Raw genomic sequence first — 19,483 nt, forward strand, 5'->3', positions numbered from 1 at the left:
TTCATCAGGGGTCCTCCTTGATGTACTTTCCCCCTTCTACACAACCCATAGATGTACTTTCCCCCTCCTACACAACCCCTAGATGTACTTTCCCCCTTCTACACAACCCCTAGATGTACTTTCCCCCTTCTACACAACTCCTAGATGTACTTTCCCCCTTCTACACCCCCCTAGATCTACTTTCCCCCTTCTACACCCCCCTAGATCTACTTTCCCCCTTCTACACCCCCCCCTAGATCTACTTTCCCCCTTCTACACAACACATAGATGTACTTTTCCCCTTCTACACAACACATAGATGTACTTTTCCCCCTCCTATACACTCCCTAGATGTAATTTCCCCCGTTTTACACTTTATGGTTTTTTAAATCATAAAAGGTAATAACAAATTATACAAACCATTTGAAACTTATCACTTGTAATGGATGAAATAAAAGAGACTAATATTTACAATTGGCAAGTATATTTACAAGAATGTACAGGTGTACCTGTGGTATTTACAAGAATGTACATGTTATATTTACAAGTAATGGATGCAAGACATGATGAAATGTGAAAACCTCAACAATTCCTCTAACTCAATAACCACACTGTGCTCGTCACATGGATACAGCTCAAACACAATATAAAACAAAATTACAAACATATGAAACTTTGGTAAATATCCACATAGAAAAGGAATACTGTACAATAATTTTAAGAATACAGACTTGCATAAATATCAACAAGGAAAAAAGTGGCATATATTATCTCCTCTAAAATGGTTTTGTAAACAAAAACAGAATTCTTAAAACTAGAAGACCATTTTTGAGTTTTAAGTTTCTGGAGTTGCTTCTTTATCTCTTATAAATGTTTCTCCCTTACCTAATAAATTTATTAACATTAAAATACCAATCTAATATTTCTTTCTTTACAATCACCAGAGATTGCCGAAACAAAAGTGGAAGAAAGTTTTTGGCAAGAAGTGCCGGAAAAAAAAGAAGAGGGCTTTAGTGAATATGTGGGTCTGTGGGCTGCTCCAAGATAGACTCTCTCTTTTTACAACTTGCATATACATCTCCTTTATTTCCTCTTTGTACTTTTCTAGTTCTTTATTAACCTCACCTCCTCTATGCGAGTTGTCTATGTAATTTCTCTTTGCTTACCCCCCCCCCTTGCATATCCTTGCCTAACTGTTTAGCCCTCAGGGTTCCTTGAAGTTGTTTACCATACGAGTATTTTCTTGTATATTTCTTCAAATTCACCACTCTTCACTTTCCATTATCTTTCACTAGTTCCTTGATGTGTGCCTCCTATATCCTCACCTTATCCGTCAAGCTGGTAATTTCCTTACCTTGCTGGAAAAATTTACTTTTAAATTACAAAACTCGATCTTGAGACCATTTTCTTGTTCTAATTTAATTACATTTTCTTCATAATTCTTTAGCAGGTCTTCAATAATCAATAACCTCCCCCACAAAAAAAAAACACCTATCAGTGCGTGTGTGTGTGTTCACCTAGTTGTGCTTGCGGGGGTTGAGCTCTAGCTCTTTGGTCCCGCCTCTCAACTGTCAATCAACAGGTGTACAGGTTCCTGAGCCTATTGGGCTCTATCATATCTACACTTGAAACTGTGTATGGAGTCAGCCTCTACCACATCACTTCCAAATGCATTCCATTTGTCAACCACTCCGACACTAAAAAAGTTCTTTCCAATATCTCTGTGGCTCATTTGGGCACTCAGTTTCCACCTGTGCCTCTTATGTTAAATAGACTGTCTTTATCTGCCCTATCAATTCCCTTGAGAATCTTGAATGTGGTGATCATGTTCCCCCTAACTCTTCTGTCTTCTAGAGTATGCGTGCGCATGCATGCACGAATGTAAGGATTTCAGGTCATGTTAGGTTTTGTTGGTAGTTGGTTAGTGTTAACAAGGGTTTGTTATCACTATTTTACTAGTAATCCATTACTGGATACATATCTTATTGTCATTCCAGGGAAAAAGTGGTTTTAATAGTAATAGATATCCACAAGTGCTAGCAGTAGTTTTGTTTAGTGGTCCCATCTTGGATGGGAATGTTGACGTGCCCTTATTTCTATCAGCAGTCTGTTGACCCAAAGGTCTGGATGATCTATTACTTGTCATTTATTTATACACTACCATTAATAAAGTGGTCAACAGTTTTGGAGTTTGACTACCAAAGCTGATTCCACTATGAGGTGAAGGCACTTTGTCAAGAGCTTGAAATGATTCATTTCTGCACAAAATTGGCCCCAACAGGGCAAATCTGACAAATTTTTTTTGAAATCTGACACATGAAATCGAGGACACAGAATCAATGATGAAAACCCAAAATATATAAGAGCCAAGCAAGTTGGTCACCAAGTGAAAACAAAAGGTTATAAACAAAGGATTGAAACAATAGAAGGATGTTGGGCTCCAGCGTTGTACACTTTTGTTACTATGGGTAAAATGTTTGCCACTATTTACAGTACACCTAATAACTCATTACCAAAACCAAGCCCATGAATATGTAGACGAGGAGTCGCAATAACGTGGCCGAAATATGTTGACCAAACCACACGCTAGAAAGTAAGTAATTATCAAAAGAAGGCACCAAACCGGGAAGGCTATGTAGCACCATCAAATGTGCAGAATAATCAGAGGGCGCTAAATATCACCAAGGATGCCAATACGAGAACAAAAACGCATAAGGCGAACGATATCAAAAGTATCCGAGTCACCAAGAATTCTATTGAGGAACAGGTGACCGCGAGGGGCGGTCGGAAAGCAAGACACACGCTCGTCCTGGAAGTCAGGACATTCAAGAAGGACATGAACGACCGTAAGAGGGACAATGCAACTAGGACAATAAGGAGCAGGGCAGCGCTCCATCAAGTGACCATAGGTTAAGCGAGTACGGCCAATACGCAACCTCGCCAGAGCTGCTTCCCATCGCCGGTTATGCACACGCTAGAAAGTGAAGGGACGCCGACATTTCGGTCCGTCCTGGACCATTCTCAAATTGATGACAAAGGAACGTCGTCGTCCCTTCACTTTCTAGTGTGTGATTTGGTCAACAAGCCCATGAATGTACTATATTATATTCTAATCAAATATAAATAAGGTAAACTGTAAATGAAACCTTTAAAATTTTAAATATGGAGAAAATATATACCGAAATTCTCAAATCCGGTTCAGTAATACTGGTACTGTACTTTACTGTGGATGTGCAATAATTCCCTTGATGCTATTCACAAGTCAGTACCAGCATGGGATGCAGTGGGTATGTAATAAATTTATAAATTAGTTTAAAAATGAGTAATGTGAAATTTTTTAACATTACTCATAATACAAGAGATTAACCTGTCCATAAAAGGAATATTGCCACATTATTCACAATTTGAAATCGATCTCATTAAAATACCAAATGGCACTGTAAAAATTTGCATCCTTTTAATTGTACCATCAATACAGCATCTATATACCATGAGGAGTGACGCATCCTCATAATCGCTCCTCAACGTGCCTAATGGGGGGAGGGGGGGTTCTATACAGCTCGTGGTTTTGTTCACAAGTGCTTCAAGTCAAATTACAATAAGTGATATACTGAAACAAAAATTTAAAATGCAAGATGTTTCAAGCATAAAAAGACAAAGTTTAAGAACTATACCATGTTATATGCATATGGGATAAATTAAACCAGGTACCAGAGTTACAAACTCAGTGGAACTGGGAATACCTTAAACTTAAAAAGTGAAAAGCAAATAAATATTAAAAGCAGATGACAAGGTAACTACAGAATATCAAATCTTAAAGGGTTCTTCCTGATGTATAAAACATATGGTGTTTTAAACCAATATCTTATCTGTGTGCACTAAATAGGTTGATAATGTGTCTGAAGCTGGACAAAGTTACAGGAGAGAGATTCAGGGTAATAATTATCATTGAAGTTAGTTTCCAGATTGAAAAACTAAAACAAGACCAGACCCTAGGCACTAATGACATTTTCCAGGGTTTCAAAAGAATGAAACTAATTATCGAAAGATAATGCTAAGCCAAAAAAGTTATAAAGCAACGTTACTAAATATTAAGCGTTCGAAACAATCACTTGGGATGCCAATATGACGGCAGAAACACACAGGACTAGTCATAAAAGAAACAGCTTTACCAAGCATTTTATAGAGGGAAAGGCAACTCAAATGGGTTTTAAGAAAGCAAGATTTCCAACAGAAAAGCAAAAAGAAATACTGTACATAGTGATAAGCTTAACACAGTTGGCAGGAAAATAAGGAACCTTGGTAAAAACATTTAACATACAGTACTGTATTGCCTTTAAAAAGAAATACACAAATAAAGGTTTAGGGTAAAACACATGAATAAAAATGGCATAGTGAAAAGATGCCAGTTTTGTGGACTTGCCAGTCAAGTATGGATGGTTGGCTGGAGAGCAGTAGCTACTGCATGCTGGGAAACATTTGTTGGAATTAGCACTAGTGTTAGGGAAGTAACTCATGTCTCTTTCTAATCTCAACTATCTACTGAATTAGGTAGAGATGTTTTGAGCAAGACTAGCAGTGTGGAACCTGGGAAGCTGATAAAAGAGGAAGATGAAAAAAAAAAGGAAGGTGCCATTAGCGCTTGCAGAGACATCACGTTAACCCTTCGACTAAGACAAATATTATCACACAGCATGTCCATGCCCAAGCTACCCCAATACATAAGACCACATTGCTATTAATCATATAGCAATATCATTAATAGTAGGTTGCATGGCAACAATCTCCTGGCTCACATTCATAATTTTCATGCAGATTTCTAATTTCATAAGAAAAGCCCTTTCTTTTGTGGGTACAAGTGCAAGTGCTAAACTGGACCTGGTATCATCCTGGTATAAAAAACTCCATGGTTTTTATCATTTACATCTAAAAGTGCAAGAGGGTTTTCCTTCACCCCTTCATTTCTTAACGCAGTCAACTTGCTTCCTAGCCTAACACTGATGGAAATGGTTCTGGTATATTTAGGCATTCAGTTTACCTGTAACTTGGCCTGGTCCCACCACGTACTAAATGTGTTGAGCAGGTCAATGCCCAAGTATCTTGCAATCATGTCTCTCTCTCTCTTATCTTTTCTCCAGCATTTTCACCTCTTAGCCTATCTTTGTGGGTCCTGTGGCACAGTGCTCTAATTACCCCCTGAGTTCACAAGAGAGGGACCTGGCTTCAGTCCACAGGCAGGACAGAAATGGTTGGGCAAATTTCCTTTTACCCAATGCCTCTATTTGCCTAACAGTAAAATAGGTATCTGGGAGTTTGACAGTTGTTGTGGGTTATATCCTGGGAAAAGTCAGCAGTTGGCCTATGGGACCTCAGTATGCCTTACAGGCTTCCTGTCGCCAACAATTGGAATTTATACCTCTGTTCCTATAGATCATGTGGTGATAGCATACTGTGGACTTAAGAGCTTATATTTTATATGGTTAATAGTGTGACAATCAAAACAGTATTTCAAATGGAACAGTTATCAAACTCAATTCATAATATTAGCTACTGTAAGTAAAATGTGTAAACGGTGTCAAATTAACAAATCCACAAGGGCCATGTAGATTCGAACCTACATCCAAGAGGATCCCAGACGCTGCCTTAATCAACTGGGCTACGACATAGTTAAATCCCTTGTGGATTTGTTCATTTGATGCATCATGCTATTGTGATTTCTGTGTGTAATGGTGTCAAATTACGTTATCACCAGTAATTCTCTGTTGTCTAAAATCTTCACCCGATACATAATGCCATCAGCAGGTGTCCAATATTCTTCACCTCATATACAAGGCATGTCGGCACACATCTCTGGTTCTTCCACCAATACATGAAGCAATCAGCTGACACCCAAAGTTCTTTGCCCAAGTGTGCTGCTACAGTGTTGTTACAGGGGAAATCCTCCTCACTAACTTTTGTTTGCGTGAGAACATTCAGACTGGTGGCGAGTCCAGTCTTTAATCTGAAGCAATATACAAACATTACTATACTTGCAGAAACAATGATTAAAAAATACAGTAATTATTTAATTACAAATAAGAGGCAATGATTTAGAAAATAATGACCAACAGATTAATATTTATCTGAACATCAGACATGGTATAAAAAAAAGTAGCATTAATGAATGTAATGAAATGCCAATTTCTAGGTGATCTCCAGTGGCTTCCTAAAGTTACTACACTGATTCAGTACCATACTAAGTGCCATTAATCGCAGAGTTCTTAGAGGCCTACAGGGGCCAACGAGCCAGAACCTGGCCCCCTCAGAGAGGTGCAGGGAGCAGTGGCACTATGAATACTTTTCATGTAAAGTTTTTTATGTAAAGTTATTTATCTCTGCCACCACCAGGGGAAGGCACCCAGAAAGATCAGTGAAAACAAAACAAACTACTGCTTGGTTAGAAACGAGACTGCAGCTTCATAACTGCCAAAAGAACTCCCCAACAATGTAAACAATCAAAAATACAAAAACGTTAAACAAGCGCAAGCAAGTTTGCCCCACCTCCCGCCCTTGTTTGAGGCGAAGAGGGAGGCAGATCGAGTCAGCAAGCTGTTCCACCACTAAATCTTATGATGATGGAAACCACCTCAATGCCCTGTGGAAGGGAGGGTGTCAGGGACCCACCAGGGCTCACCCAGAAGTTGGCATTTCATTACATTCTACGCCGGTTTTCTGGGGGGGGGGGCCTTGTGGCTTCCTGAAGCTATCTACCTATGAAGATGGAAATGGAAGAGGGCACACCAGGGAGGAGGAAGCACCACAGATATCAAGGCAAAAAGAGCCCAACAGCCGCGAAATAGAACCCAAGGCCACGGAAGACCAGGAACGTTCACAAGACACCCGGCTGCAGTACCCAGTTCGACCACTAAAACCTGTGCCCATAGAGCGCCGAAAGATCGGGCTACGGAAGCACATCAAGAGCATGAGAGTAGATCACAGGATTGCTAAAGCATAAGACACTGTGGATGACCTGAGAAATACATGCCCCAGAACAGGGAATTGGGAAAACCACCCAAAATAGAGCTAGTGACATGAAGGCAGTGCCATAAAGCCCCATCTGACACAGCACATGATGCACCCCCGGCAGAAACAAGCAAGCGTTCACCATTAGAGGGCCCCACTGGAAGCCAACCAACTCATTCTCAGCCAGAAAAGGTGGAGCCGGTGGAGCCCAACAAAGTGCCCACAAGGGCCAAAAGAATAAAAGCCCTGGTGCCAAAGGTGCTCAAGAAGCACCCACGCCTGGCAACTGGAAGCCAGAGAAGCAAAAGATCACTTACCGAAGCAAGCCAGGACTGAAGGGGCCACCTCAAACGGAGTGGACAAAAGAAAAGAAAGAACTTGGTCAAGCCACCAGACAGGTTCAGGTGATGCAGGAGCAGGCCAGAGATGAAACAATGTGTGAAAAAGCATGTGGGGCCAAAGAGAAAACGACTCTGAATGCAACCCAGAGCGACTCCATCAGCGCCACAAAAAGAGAGGTGAAGATGGTATATGGCAGAAGACGACAAGCAAGGACAGAATAACCTATCAGAAACCGAGAAGCAACGATGAAGGAAGAAAATGGTAGAAGGCACGCCATGCCATGACAAACTGTCGCCTGGAGGGCTGCAGGTGGGACACCATTAACTAACCACCTGATCACCATAGATATGGTGATACACATGTGTCAAAAACACCAGACCCAAAGAGTGGAGGAGAATGTCGAATCAGCAAAGTATGTCACTCGCCCAACCCTTTGAGAGAGGCAGAGCCGCAGAAAAATGCCTGGGTTAGGACACTGAGCAAGCAGTGCCTGAAACCAAGGCTGGACCAGCCATCAAGGAGACAGAAGGATCACCCTCCTCCTGTAGGACTCAAAATGTGCTAACATCCAGAGCAACAGCCAGACCGAAAAAAGTGATAAAGGAACCCCCATCTTGACCAGTCCAGCCGAAAGGTGTCCACCACTAGGGCCTTGCAGTTGGGGAACAGTGCCACGAAATGAGATGATGCCAAGACCACTCCAAACCGAAGAGGTGATGATGTCTGGGCGCCTGAACATCTGACAAAGCCAGAGGAAGGAAACACCACTGAGTGCATAAAAAATATAGAGCATTTTGCAATGAATGTGACTTTTCAGAGCTTCAGAGCATCAACAGCTTCTTGAAGTTTACAGCTCAAAGTCAAAAACAATCACAAAATACCCAACATTTCTGAGAAACAATCAAGACACTCAATCAACATAATTGGGAGTAAGGCTAATTATCCTTGCCCCAACTCCCTCAGCCACCACCATGAAACTTGAAAAAGTTCATCACACAGCAACACAACTGTGTTTCAGAGGAGACATCTCTGGAAGCCAAGGGCCATTGATAAAACAGAACCAGAGAAGAAAACCACAACAGAGCTGCTAGTGGAAAGCAGCAGAGAGTCATGCAAACAAACAGTTGCAAGCAACACAGTAAACACTAAAGCAAGAGAAGCCACTGCAGCCTCAAAGAATAAAGCAATGTAAACTTATTTTAGTGACCTTTTATTTAAATTTTAATCCGGAGAGGATTTATCGAGTAATATTTATTTTTTGTACAATGAGTTGGTATCTTGGTGATGGTCCAAGTTAGATTTGGTAGCCTCCCTTTCCTTACTATATGACCAGGCAATTTGGAATGTTACTAGTGATGGTGGATGAAGAGGGCATCAGAGCTGTAGGATGTACAAGGTGTTTGTGTAGACCCATGCAGCAGTGGTTACTGGCTCAGGTTAATCAAGGGGCCTTAGCTCAAATGCCTTTCAAGAAGCAAATAATTATTTAAATATTTCCTGGGAAGATTACAATTAAAAGACTGTACGCCTTCCTTCTTCAGCCTTATTGAAGAAACTAAGTGACATACGCTATAGCATTGATAAACATTGTAAGCCTGTGATTAGTTATCATTAAACTGTATGTCTATAATTTTCTAAGCATCATATTCCCGATAATATATGGTTTAAGAGCTTTAAACCTGGCATTGAAATAAGATAAGGCAAGGAACTCAACAGAGTACATACCTGACATGTCTGGCTGCAGTACACAATACTGTTACAGCAGGTGAACTCTCCCGTCACCCCACACAAGAAACACGACCGCTGTAGTCAAGAGAGAACCAATTTTAAGATAAAATACCCCAAACATACATCAATGAAACATAATAGTAACCTATTAATGAATAATTAACTACATCAAGTTATTCAATATATATTAATATGAAAGGGGAAAGCATAAGTGCAACATAGTGTAATGAAATACTAATCCTAAAAAAGCCTTTAGTATGGTGGTAGTATAAAGCCATGATAATTAAGCTGGATACAATACAGCATGTGGAAGCAGCAGCTCAGGAAAGGAAGTGTCAATGAGATGTAAGGAGCCACTTACATCTCACTGATGCTTCCATTTACATGTATATAAATGTTACTACATTTACAGCAGTCTCGTCACATTCCTTCACACAATTGCCATAATCAAACAAACAAAATGACTACGGTTGGATCCCAGAAGGGGATCAAGAAACGTATCAACATAGAGTATTTCAGGATACAAAGAGGATGGCAGAATGAGTAGAGGTTGGTGTAATGAGCACAGATTAATAATATAGGTGGAGGTTGGAAAGAGGAGATAAAAGGAAAAGATGGTATTATGTGATGGCATTATGTAGAAGTATGTGGTGGTGGTATGTAGCAGTAGTTGGAAGGTTCTCCTGGTAGATGGCCATCATTATGATAAATTTAAATAAAAGTTTTGTTCAATGAACACACTGCATGGGAAAAATTAGTGTATGAATTGCTCATTCTTTAATATGCCTATTATTGTTTTTTGTTTTTGTTTTTAAATTTGTAAATGAGCACAATAGTGAGAAAAATAGTTGCATTAGAAAAACCATAGTTCAGTTTTAATTTTGAGATGGCATTTGTTTCATTCACCCATGTGAGCCCAGCTACCTTTGTAATTAAGGTATTGAGGCTTGGGCATGGGAAATTAGCTAGATGAGATGAAATCTCTCTACAAACAGGTGCTAATGATAACCCCCATTATATTACTAGTGTAGATTGAAATTGAAATTTCACATGGTGAAATTGGAAAACAGAGTTTTCCGCAGCGACTATAAGAAATATTGCCGGAACAACCGTGGACATCTTCAAGAGAAAACTGGACTGTTTTCTAAGAGAAGTTCTGGATCAGCCGGCCTGTAGTGGGTATGTGGCCCTGCGGGCCGCTCCAAGCAACAGCCTGGTGGACCAAACTCTCACAAGTCGAGCCTGGCTTCGGGCCGGGCTTGGGGAGTAGAAGAACTCCCAGAACCCCATCAAGCAGATCATAGACAATGGAAAAAATTACAGTATGAAATCAAATATCAAAATTTTCAGTTATATGTACATCCAGAGGAACCAATTAATTCAGAAAATCAAGGTTGCACTGTGCAGCATTTAATTAATTTAGCTGTGGGTTTTTCCAGAGGAAAAATGATGTGAATAATTTGTTAGTAAAGTAGAACCCTATTCAGTAATGTGACACAATAAAAGGGAATGTTATGTGTAATTTAGGGTGAGGTAGAGTCTTAATTATTTTAACATCAACAGATAATAACACACCGATAACTCTAGATAATCTCACCTGTGATAATATGGATAATTCATATTTGCTTCTTAGAAGACTACTCTTATTGCTGTCAGAAAAGTGTATTGGTGTCTGCCGAGGAGAACTTACTGGTGTGACTGTTGCTTCTGATGCAATTTTCATAGAGGCATTTTGGTGGGTAGTTGCTTGTTGCGCCTGTTGGTGCGATCTCGCAACTCCCATCACTGAGCTTGTGGGTATGTATGGTATACGACCGGGTGGCTGATGATCTGGTTTAGGTGTGTGTACCACACTAGGTGAAGACTGAGCATTATTCCCAAAACGTGCCATGGCAGCTCCTGAGGTGTGAGCTGGGATGGCACTTACCAGAAGATGAGATTGATGTCCTGGCTTGCTCACTGGTGTACTAACTAGTGTCTGCCCATCTCTCTGCTGGCCTTGAGTTGGTTTACTTCCAGCTGCACCTAATTTAATACATTGACCAGCACTGCCCTCAAGAGATGAACGAAGTGTCGCTGGAATAACACTGCTTCCAGTAACAACAGTACCTGGTGGAAAATTGCTTTCATTTAATAAGGATGTAGTTTAAGGAAAACTATTACAACTAATGCACTCTCATGGAAGATGAACTGGTTCACAACTGACATAACAGGTCCTCAAGCAGAACCATCAGTAGTAACAACACATACTACACACACCAATTTTAGTCATATTACAAAAAATATACATGTATTTTTTAGAATAATTACCATAGTAAGTGCAGAAAAGCTGCTGATGATAAGGTAAGTATTAGTAAAAAAACAGAGATAATAAGTCACTCATGCTTGCCTATTAGTGGCTACGGGAAAGTGAGATTGCCCTGCCTCCTAGCTGTTCATACCTGGTGTGCTAATTACCTCTCAGAATTAACCTTTTCATATTTCTTTTTATAGTTATAGATGGAATTGGCTTTGACAATCTCTTCACTGCATTCCACTTTCCTACCACCCATACAGGGACTAGATGCTATGCCCTTGTTTCTGCTACTGCTGCAGAGGCTATTACTGCATTACTGCTGTATGGATCATGCTACCAATATTATGCCTACTAATAAAGACAACAATAAGGATGAGAATAGTCACTTACAGAGATCAAGGACACAGCATATGAGGTGTATGTAAATGAAAAAGAAGCAGAGAGAGAGAAAGAGCAATACATGAAAGTGAGCATGTGCAAGAGTTGACAGGACTTGGCTCACCCAAATTCAGGAGTGACAAGGTTGAAGAGGGTAAAAGGTTTTGCATGACCAGGTATTAGTAAAAATATTGGTCCTAGAAGGCAAGTCTGCAGTTAAAATTACTTTAAAGAATCACAGGATCCAGTAAGAAGTCTTAATGGTACTTAAAACCTTAATGTAAATGATATAAATGAGGTCAGGTAAAAACAGTTGAAAGTAAATGTCATGAATGGAGAGAGAAATCTATTGGGTGTAAATGAGGTGCATCTTAATGGCAAAGATAATTGGTAGAGGTGAAAATCAAGAGATGGAAGGGGTTGAGGAGGTTAGTTTTGTGGTCGTGAATGTGATTTGTGTAAGCATTAATCGTCTTCTAACTGTACCTTCTAACCTTAACCACTAATGATGGAAAACTTCCAAACAGTACCTTGCCGGTCACTGCTGTGGTGCTGCTGCAGTGACTTTGACTGATGCCGGTGCAAAAGCAGGTGCTGCAGGTTCTGCTGAGGCTGATGATGAATTAATTTATTCAACAAAGGATTGGATGTGTGTGTCGACATCTGTACCAGTGTCGTATTAGGCTGCTGTTGATGCATGGACACTGAGACTTGGGGCTGATTTGAATGTGTTGATACAATTTGTCCTAGCTGTGCCGGAGTCCCTGAAGGGACTGTTCCCAACCCACATCCATTCGCCTGTTGGATGAAAGCAATGCGATTTTTGTGCTGCACATCTGCAGTAATCAGCTGTTGTGGTTGAACACTTTGCTTCTTCTTCAGCTGGTGGTGTTCTGCATAAGTGGGAGGCTGCTTTGCTGGTTGAATTGAATGAACCCCAAGCAATTGTGGTGGTAATACATTGGTGACATTGTAGCACATTGGTGCAGTAGAAGAAACTACTGGCTGTGCAGTAATCATGCCTGTAGGCCAGAGGGCTGTGGTGCTCGACTGGACCTGGGTTGGTGGTGGATTTTGTGGCTGTAGCATCAAACTATTAGACACAACTGCAATTGTCACATGAGCACTGTCCCTAGAAATATAAACAATTTAAATATAGTAATTAAAATTGCATGAGTAAAATGACAAAGGAAACCATATTTTGTCAAGTGTCAGTCATGGAAGATATGCTCAAATTCTGGAGAAAACTTATGAAAAATAATGCACTTATATTAAGGCCAATGCAAGTATTGCAATGCAATGTATTGCAAGAAGGCCTGAATAAGCTTTCTAAATGAAGGCTGATAAACTTCTGATCACCTGAGAACAAATGCTAGTAATTATATTTTATTTCAATTGTTAACTAGAATCTACTGTATATTTTTGATGATTTTCTTTTTAACTTTTACCAGGGCCATAGTTAGCATAAGAATACAGTTCTACCAAATTCAAGATTCCTGCATATGGAAATATGTGCAATGACCTACATACATTAGAGTAGATAAAGGAGTCAATATGCTGAGCAAATGGGGCCATATTGAAGCACTTTACCTGGTGATGGATACTTATTTATGGTTTTATCAATGGTATTATGAATTAACTTGCAAAAATTAGTCATTTTGGATTATGAATTAACTTATAAAATGGTTAATTTTGTATAAACAAATAACAATTGTCAATACTAGTAAGTAAAAGCAAAGCGTTTCTGCCCGAAACGCTTTGCGTAATAGTGGCTTTAGGCATTGTATGTACTAGCTCTATCTATAAATTCATCAATATCTGTATCACCCCTTGTATGTATGTACTTTACCTAAATAAACATTTGAATTTGAATTTTGAAAGTGCCTTACTCAAAAGGATTGAGCAAGACACATGTGATTTGGAGCATTCACTCCCACCGACCAGGCACCCAGAAAGGTAAGCACCCCAAAACAAACCCCTATTCCCCTGGTTAAAAACAACCATTAAAAATGATTGAGCAAGGATACAGTTGGAAGACGTAAGTGCCTTGGTCAAAAGGCTTACTTGTGATGAATACTGGTGCCAAAATCAACTACAGATGATGAATCATCTCAAGTAAGTTTTCTGTATTTACCTCTGATTCAGCTCCACCACTATTTACATGCTTTTTAGAAATATACAGTACAGGTTTAATATTATTGTCTGCAAGAACTGTTAATTTATTCATGTTAAGTGAGTGGTGCCCAGGTGATGATTCTGTGACTGCATCTCTGACCCACCTCCACCTGTGTGATAAAGTGTGATCCACTCACCTGTTGGTTTGGTCTAACACCTTGTGCTGTGAAGGCAGGTTACTTGACACTGGCTGCAAAATCATGCTGGATGAAGCTTTGTTTTTTATTACTGGTGGTGCACTTATGGATGGTGAAGCTGCTGCTGCTGCTACGGCTGCAGAAGCTGCTACTGCCGCTGCCGCTGCTGCTGCTGCTGCTTTTGGTTTTGCCATAGATTTCTTAGCCGTTTGCTGCAAAGAACACAAGGATCAGATCACAGCAATTATTTGTTGGTACCCAACTCTGATCTTTGCCATTCATATAATAAACACATTTACAGCTCCCTTAACTCTATCAAACCATAAACTCAAGACACAGCATAAGGAGAAAGTCCTAATTTCTTGTAGTCACTGATATGTAAGCACAAGAATCCTTCAACCATGTGTTACAACTCACAAACACTTGAGTAAACACTCAACACATGAACTAACACTTAACTCCTAAAAATTCAGGAAAATCTTAACTACTGACTCGACTGATTAATATCTAACTTTCTACATTAATACAGTACTGCACTATTATTAGTAAAATGCTGCTGGAAGCCTACACACTACACAATGAAGCCTAATAAATATTCAAACAAACTGGGAATCTGAATGAGATTGAGTCTGATAGTAGTTAATCAAGGAAGGTATACCTGATCTCTTTACCTAGCATGTGTCAATATAAATATTATATATATTCTTGATACCTGTACACAGTATAATGGGTCATCATCATCCCCACCACCCCACTTAGTGGGAAGTATTTCTCACGTCACAGCAAGACATTGGAGAAAAAAACAGTGTTGAATGTAATGAAAAGTCATTTTTCTGGGAGAGTCCAGGAGGCTTCCCGGAGCTTCTGGAGCTATCCAGGCTGATATGCATCTCTCTAAAATTTGACATAAGTCGATGTGGGTGGAGTTCTAGGCCTACCGGGGTCCATGAGCCAGAACCTGGCCCTCTCAGAAAGGCACAAGGAGCAATAGCCTAAAGTGCACGTGATTTGGAGCTTTCTATATCTGCCATCGACCAGGCACCCAGAAAGGTAAACGCCCCAAAACAAACCCCTATTCTGGTTAAAAACGACGAAAATAGACAAACGAGTGAACAGAACTCCCCAAATGAAAACGAGCAAACGAGCATGACATCACACGAGCTGCGCTGCATGTCTGCACAGTTTCCCCTTCTCCCTGCCCTGGGAAGGGGAAGGGGGAGCCCCAGACCCCTGCACCGGCAATTCACACCCCAGTACTTCGGCTGATGTGAATCGACATAGTTGTGTGGCTCCAGCTCCGGACTCTTGTGTTGTGCTGTCCTCTGTTTCAGAACTGATCTTACGGTGGTGTACAAGCTGGGAGTAATAATATATGAGCTGGGAGTTTTGCACTGGTAGGGGCACATGGTACTGCACAGCTAGTTTTCACCTTTAACAGCAGCTGGCTGACTCTGTTCCCTCTGGGTACATTGTCCTCTTGCGAGATTTTTCTTTTCTTTTTGTTTTTGCCTGGTGGAGAAGTTTGCCTTGGTGCCTTTCCCCTGTTATACTGTACTAGGGTTTGCTTTTTGTTTGGTGGTACTCCCTGCTTTGCCCTCGTGAGTGAACACGCCCTGGGGGTTCAGCATTAGCAATGTTGTTTGGTAGCTTGGGTGCAGGTTAGCAGTACCCTGCCTGGGATTACCCTTAGCAACCCAGTCTAGGAGCCCTAGGAAACCCCGCGGGGGCACTCGAGTCCAATGGATGTGACCCCCAAATCCCCTCTTGTTTGTGCAAATTTGAAGGTTGCTCTATCCCCTGGTCTCAGGGCAACGCTCATTGTTTTTGCCTCCGTCATGCTGCCTGTTGGGTTAGTGACATCTTCGACCCTGAATCCTGGGAGCATTGTTGCTTGTTTGTGACTCAATTCACCCAATCTACTGATGACATTATTCGGGTGCAAGAGGATCGCGCTTTGCAGGCTCGGTTTATGTTGATTGCTTCCCCGGATGCCCCGAGGCTGCCCCGTTTTGCTTATAAGGAGTTGGGGGTATCGGTTGCGTCGTTCTTGGTTCAGTCCACACTCCCATGTTCTTCCCTTACTGTGGTTTCAATCGGTTCCTCCCACCCCCCCCACCCCCTTTCTTCCAGCTCCTAAGCGTCTGAGGGCCTCTAGGTTGGAGAAGGGTTTAGAGGTTTCCGAAACTCGTGCGGTTTCGGGGGTTGCCCCTTCCGCGGTGGTGACTGAGGCAATCGAGTCTGTTCCTTCAGCTGTAGCTCCTACTATTTCTTTTCCTGCTTCCACTCTCACGCTGCTATTTCAGCCGCCCCGGCCTTTTCTTGTGAGGCCGGAGCTTTCGAGGAAGACTCGCCCCGGGGCCTGATGTGGAGGTTCCCGGGGTTGGGGAAGAGCTGACGTGGGGGCCTTGGGCCCCGTTGGACCCCACCTGGGTTTTCTGATCCTCGGGGCAGAGCTTACTGTTACAAGGAGTGGGGTTTTCCTTTCCCTCCCTCTACATACGAGTTGGATTTGGATTTGGATTCGGCTCCTCCCCGGGTTCGGTTCAGTGTCCCTGTGGGTCCTTCGGTTCCGTCCTTCCTGAGGTTTTCAGCTTCCCATGTCTTGCCTACTGAGGTGGTGGTGGCCATTGCGGCTTGCCTCCTGCACAACCCAGAGTATGCCTCTATAATGGATCCATTTTTCCTTCAGGTTTGGATCTTCGTCTCCATATTGGGTTCGTTATGAGGTTCGTCTTGTTTCGCACCGAAACAAGGCCGAAGCGACCAACACCCCCCTAAGTCCGGGTCCCAATAAGCAAAACGGGGCAGCCTGGGGGATTACAGGTTAGCAATCAACCTAGCGCATTGCAGCAACCTAAATCTAGCCTGCAATGCCTGAGCTGCCTGCACCCTGATACAGTCATCAGTGGACTGGGTGAAAAAGAGTCACAAACAAGCAACAAATCTTACAGGACTCTGGGTCAAAGGTGTCACCAACCCAGCATGACAGAGGCAAAAACAGTGAGAGTCACCCTGAAACCTGAGACAAGGGGATCAGAGCAACCCTCGAACTCGCACAAGGTGAGAGGGAATCCAGGGGTTGTGTCCATTGGACCCTTTATGCCCTCGCGGGGTTTCCCAGGGTCCTTAGACTGGTATCGCTAGGGGTAAGCCCAGGCAGGGTACTGCGAAATGGCGCCCAAATCTACCAATCAAACTGCTAAAAACTAAACCCCCGGGACGTGTTCACTCACAGGGGCCTAGTAGGGGGTACCACCCAGAAACACAGATATATAAACCTAAGATATAGATAGGGGGCAACGAACCAAAGGCAGACCCCCACCAGGCATGAAAACAAAAACAAAAGAAAAAACCCCGCAAGAAGACAACGTACTCAGGTGAAACAGAGCCGGCCTCTATAATAGGTGATAACTAGCTGTGCAGTACCCTGCGCACCTACCAGTGCAAACTACCCCTTACCCCAAGGTAAACAAGGAAGAAACCCTTAAACACTCTCAAGGCAGTCAATCACCGAGCAGCAAAAGACCAACAGAGGTAGACCCCAAGGTGACTCGTGGAAGATAACCCCAAGCCCTCAAGGGCAGTACTTACAGGGCACTTAGGGAAGGTGACCCTAAGTCCATGCAGCCTGAGTTCCAGTGAAAATTACTCCCAGCTCACGCACCACCCTGAAGACAGCACTAAACACAGGGCACAGCATGGAGACAAGAAACAGGAGCTGGAGTCACACGAACAAGCCTCAATCACATCAGCCGAGAACTGGAGGTGTGGGTAGCCGGCACGAGGGGTCTCGGGCTCGCCCTTCCGGGAAGGGGGAAGCTGCACAGACGGCGTCATGGCAACGTGGTGACATGCTTGTTTGCTTGTTTTTCTTTGGGGGAGCTCTGTCCACTTGTTTGACTTTTAGTATTAGTTTCAACCAGAATAGGGGTTTGTTTTGGTATGCTTACCTTTTTGGGAGCCTGGTACAGTCAATGGCAGACATAGAATACTCCAAATCTCATGTGCATTTCTATAGTCCAGTGCTCCTCAGGCCTCTATGAGGGGAAAGCCAGGTTCTGGCTCGTGGTCCCTGGTAGACCTAAGAACTCCATTCACACTGACTGATATAAAAGTCTAATATATCCATATCAGCCTGGACCCCTCCCCCCCCCCCCTTCCCTCCCCGGGAGCCAAAGGGGCTCCCCCCAGAAAATGATAATACAATGACAAACAAAATTTTAGTTGTCATAACGTAAGTGTGTGTGGTCTGAAAAGAGGGTTTCATTCCCCAAAGCTCCTTCACAAAAGAATAACAATTCTAAAAATAATTAAAACAAAGTTATAGCAAAATACAGCAATGGAAATTACTGGGAAAAAGTACAACTTTTTCTTTGCTAAACTGTGAGTGGGCAAACTTACCCACCCCCTTTCCTTCGTTGTATTTGTACCACCTAACACAAGACAAACTGTTTACATATGCTTGAAATAACCAGCATGATGCATGTTCACATATACAAACTTCAGAAAAAAGTGTTGTTATTCTTACTTTCTTATTGGGTGACTGTGTAGCACTGCCAAAGTGGCTGATGTTGGCAGCTGGTATGATGTTAATTATCCTGTTTTTTAGTTGATCTCGATGGTTTTTGGGACCCTCGGTAATATTATCACGTGTGGCAGACTTGAACACAGCTATTTCTCGAGATAATTTGTATGAAGAGACATCCTGGGGGAGCCTTGCTAATGAGTTCACCATCACAAAGGTAGGCTGTTCAATTTCTAATGGATCTGAAATATCAGTTTTCATAATAATTAAAATGCAAATTAAAGCGACTGGTTTTATTTTTTAATACTGTTCTTAGCCAATTCATTTTGTACTGTGCTCTCTAGTCTATTACTTTGCCAAATTTGACTTATCCTTCAGGTGTCCATTTGTTCAAAATTTAAGTAAAGCAACACCCTGGAATCTTGTGAATGTCTAAGTAGACCAATTACACAAAACTATATCTCTAGCATCATGCATTAATTAGAAATTGTAGCTGAAAAGGGGGAAGAAATCTTCACTGCAACAACATAATTTCATTAATATATTTATCACCTGATTATCCAAAGTATATAATTACAGTGGACTTGCATCAAATAATTGGGAGAATCAGATAATCTAGAGATTTTTCAGTATGTCCAGAGTATCTAACCAGTTACCAGATAATCCAAAGAATGTTTCTATAATCAAGAGACTTTAAATAAACCAGACCTGTTCCTTACTATGATTTCCAATTTATCCCATTTATCTCTGGAGGTAACACCGACCTGTGTCAGGGAAAGCAGCACTAACCTGTTTCTTGTTCAGCTGTATGTGATGTCTCATTTTCTGCAGCAGAATCATTCCAATTATGCACTTTGATAGTCAATGCCTCTATCTCAAACTCATATTGTTTCTTTTCTGACTCTAAAAGTGTAATCTTCT

General features: G+C 41.7%; 1 protein-coding gene across 2 annotated transcripts; it reads right to left on the reverse strand.

Moving 5' to 3' along the window:
* Positions 1 to 444: 444 nt before the first annotated feature.
* LOC138356086 (uncharacterized) lies at positions 445 to 19,483 on the reverse strand. 2 transcript variants are annotated; one of them, XM_069311743.1, is made up of 7 exons: positions 19,352 to 19,483; positions 18,566 to 18,804; positions 14,038 to 14,249; positions 12,256 to 12,857; positions 10,742 to 11,160; positions 9,049 to 9,126; positions 445 to 5,980 (listed from the first exon to the last, which is right to left on the reverse strand). In XM_069311743.1, the coding sequence occupies exons 2-7, from the start codon at positions 18,770 to 18,772 to the stop codon at positions 5,927 to 5,929; spliced, it is 1,572 nt and encodes a 523-aa protein (XP_069167844.1). In that variant the 5' UTR covers positions 18,773 to 18,804; positions 19,352 to 19,483; the 3' UTR covers positions 445 to 5,926. The 2 variants fall into 2 exon arrangements, with proteins under 2 accessions (XP_069167844.1, XP_069167843.1); XM_069311742.1 differs by having other exon boundaries at positions 10,649 to 11,160.

The sequence above is a fragment of the Procambarus clarkii genome, chromosome 70 (genome assembly GCF_040958095.1).
Source record: "Procambarus clarkii isolate CNS0578487 chromosome 70, FALCON_Pclarkii_2.0, whole genome shotgun sequence".
Taxonomy (NCBI): Eukaryota; Metazoa; Arthropoda; class Malacostraca; order Decapoda; family Cambaridae; genus Procambarus; species Procambarus clarkii.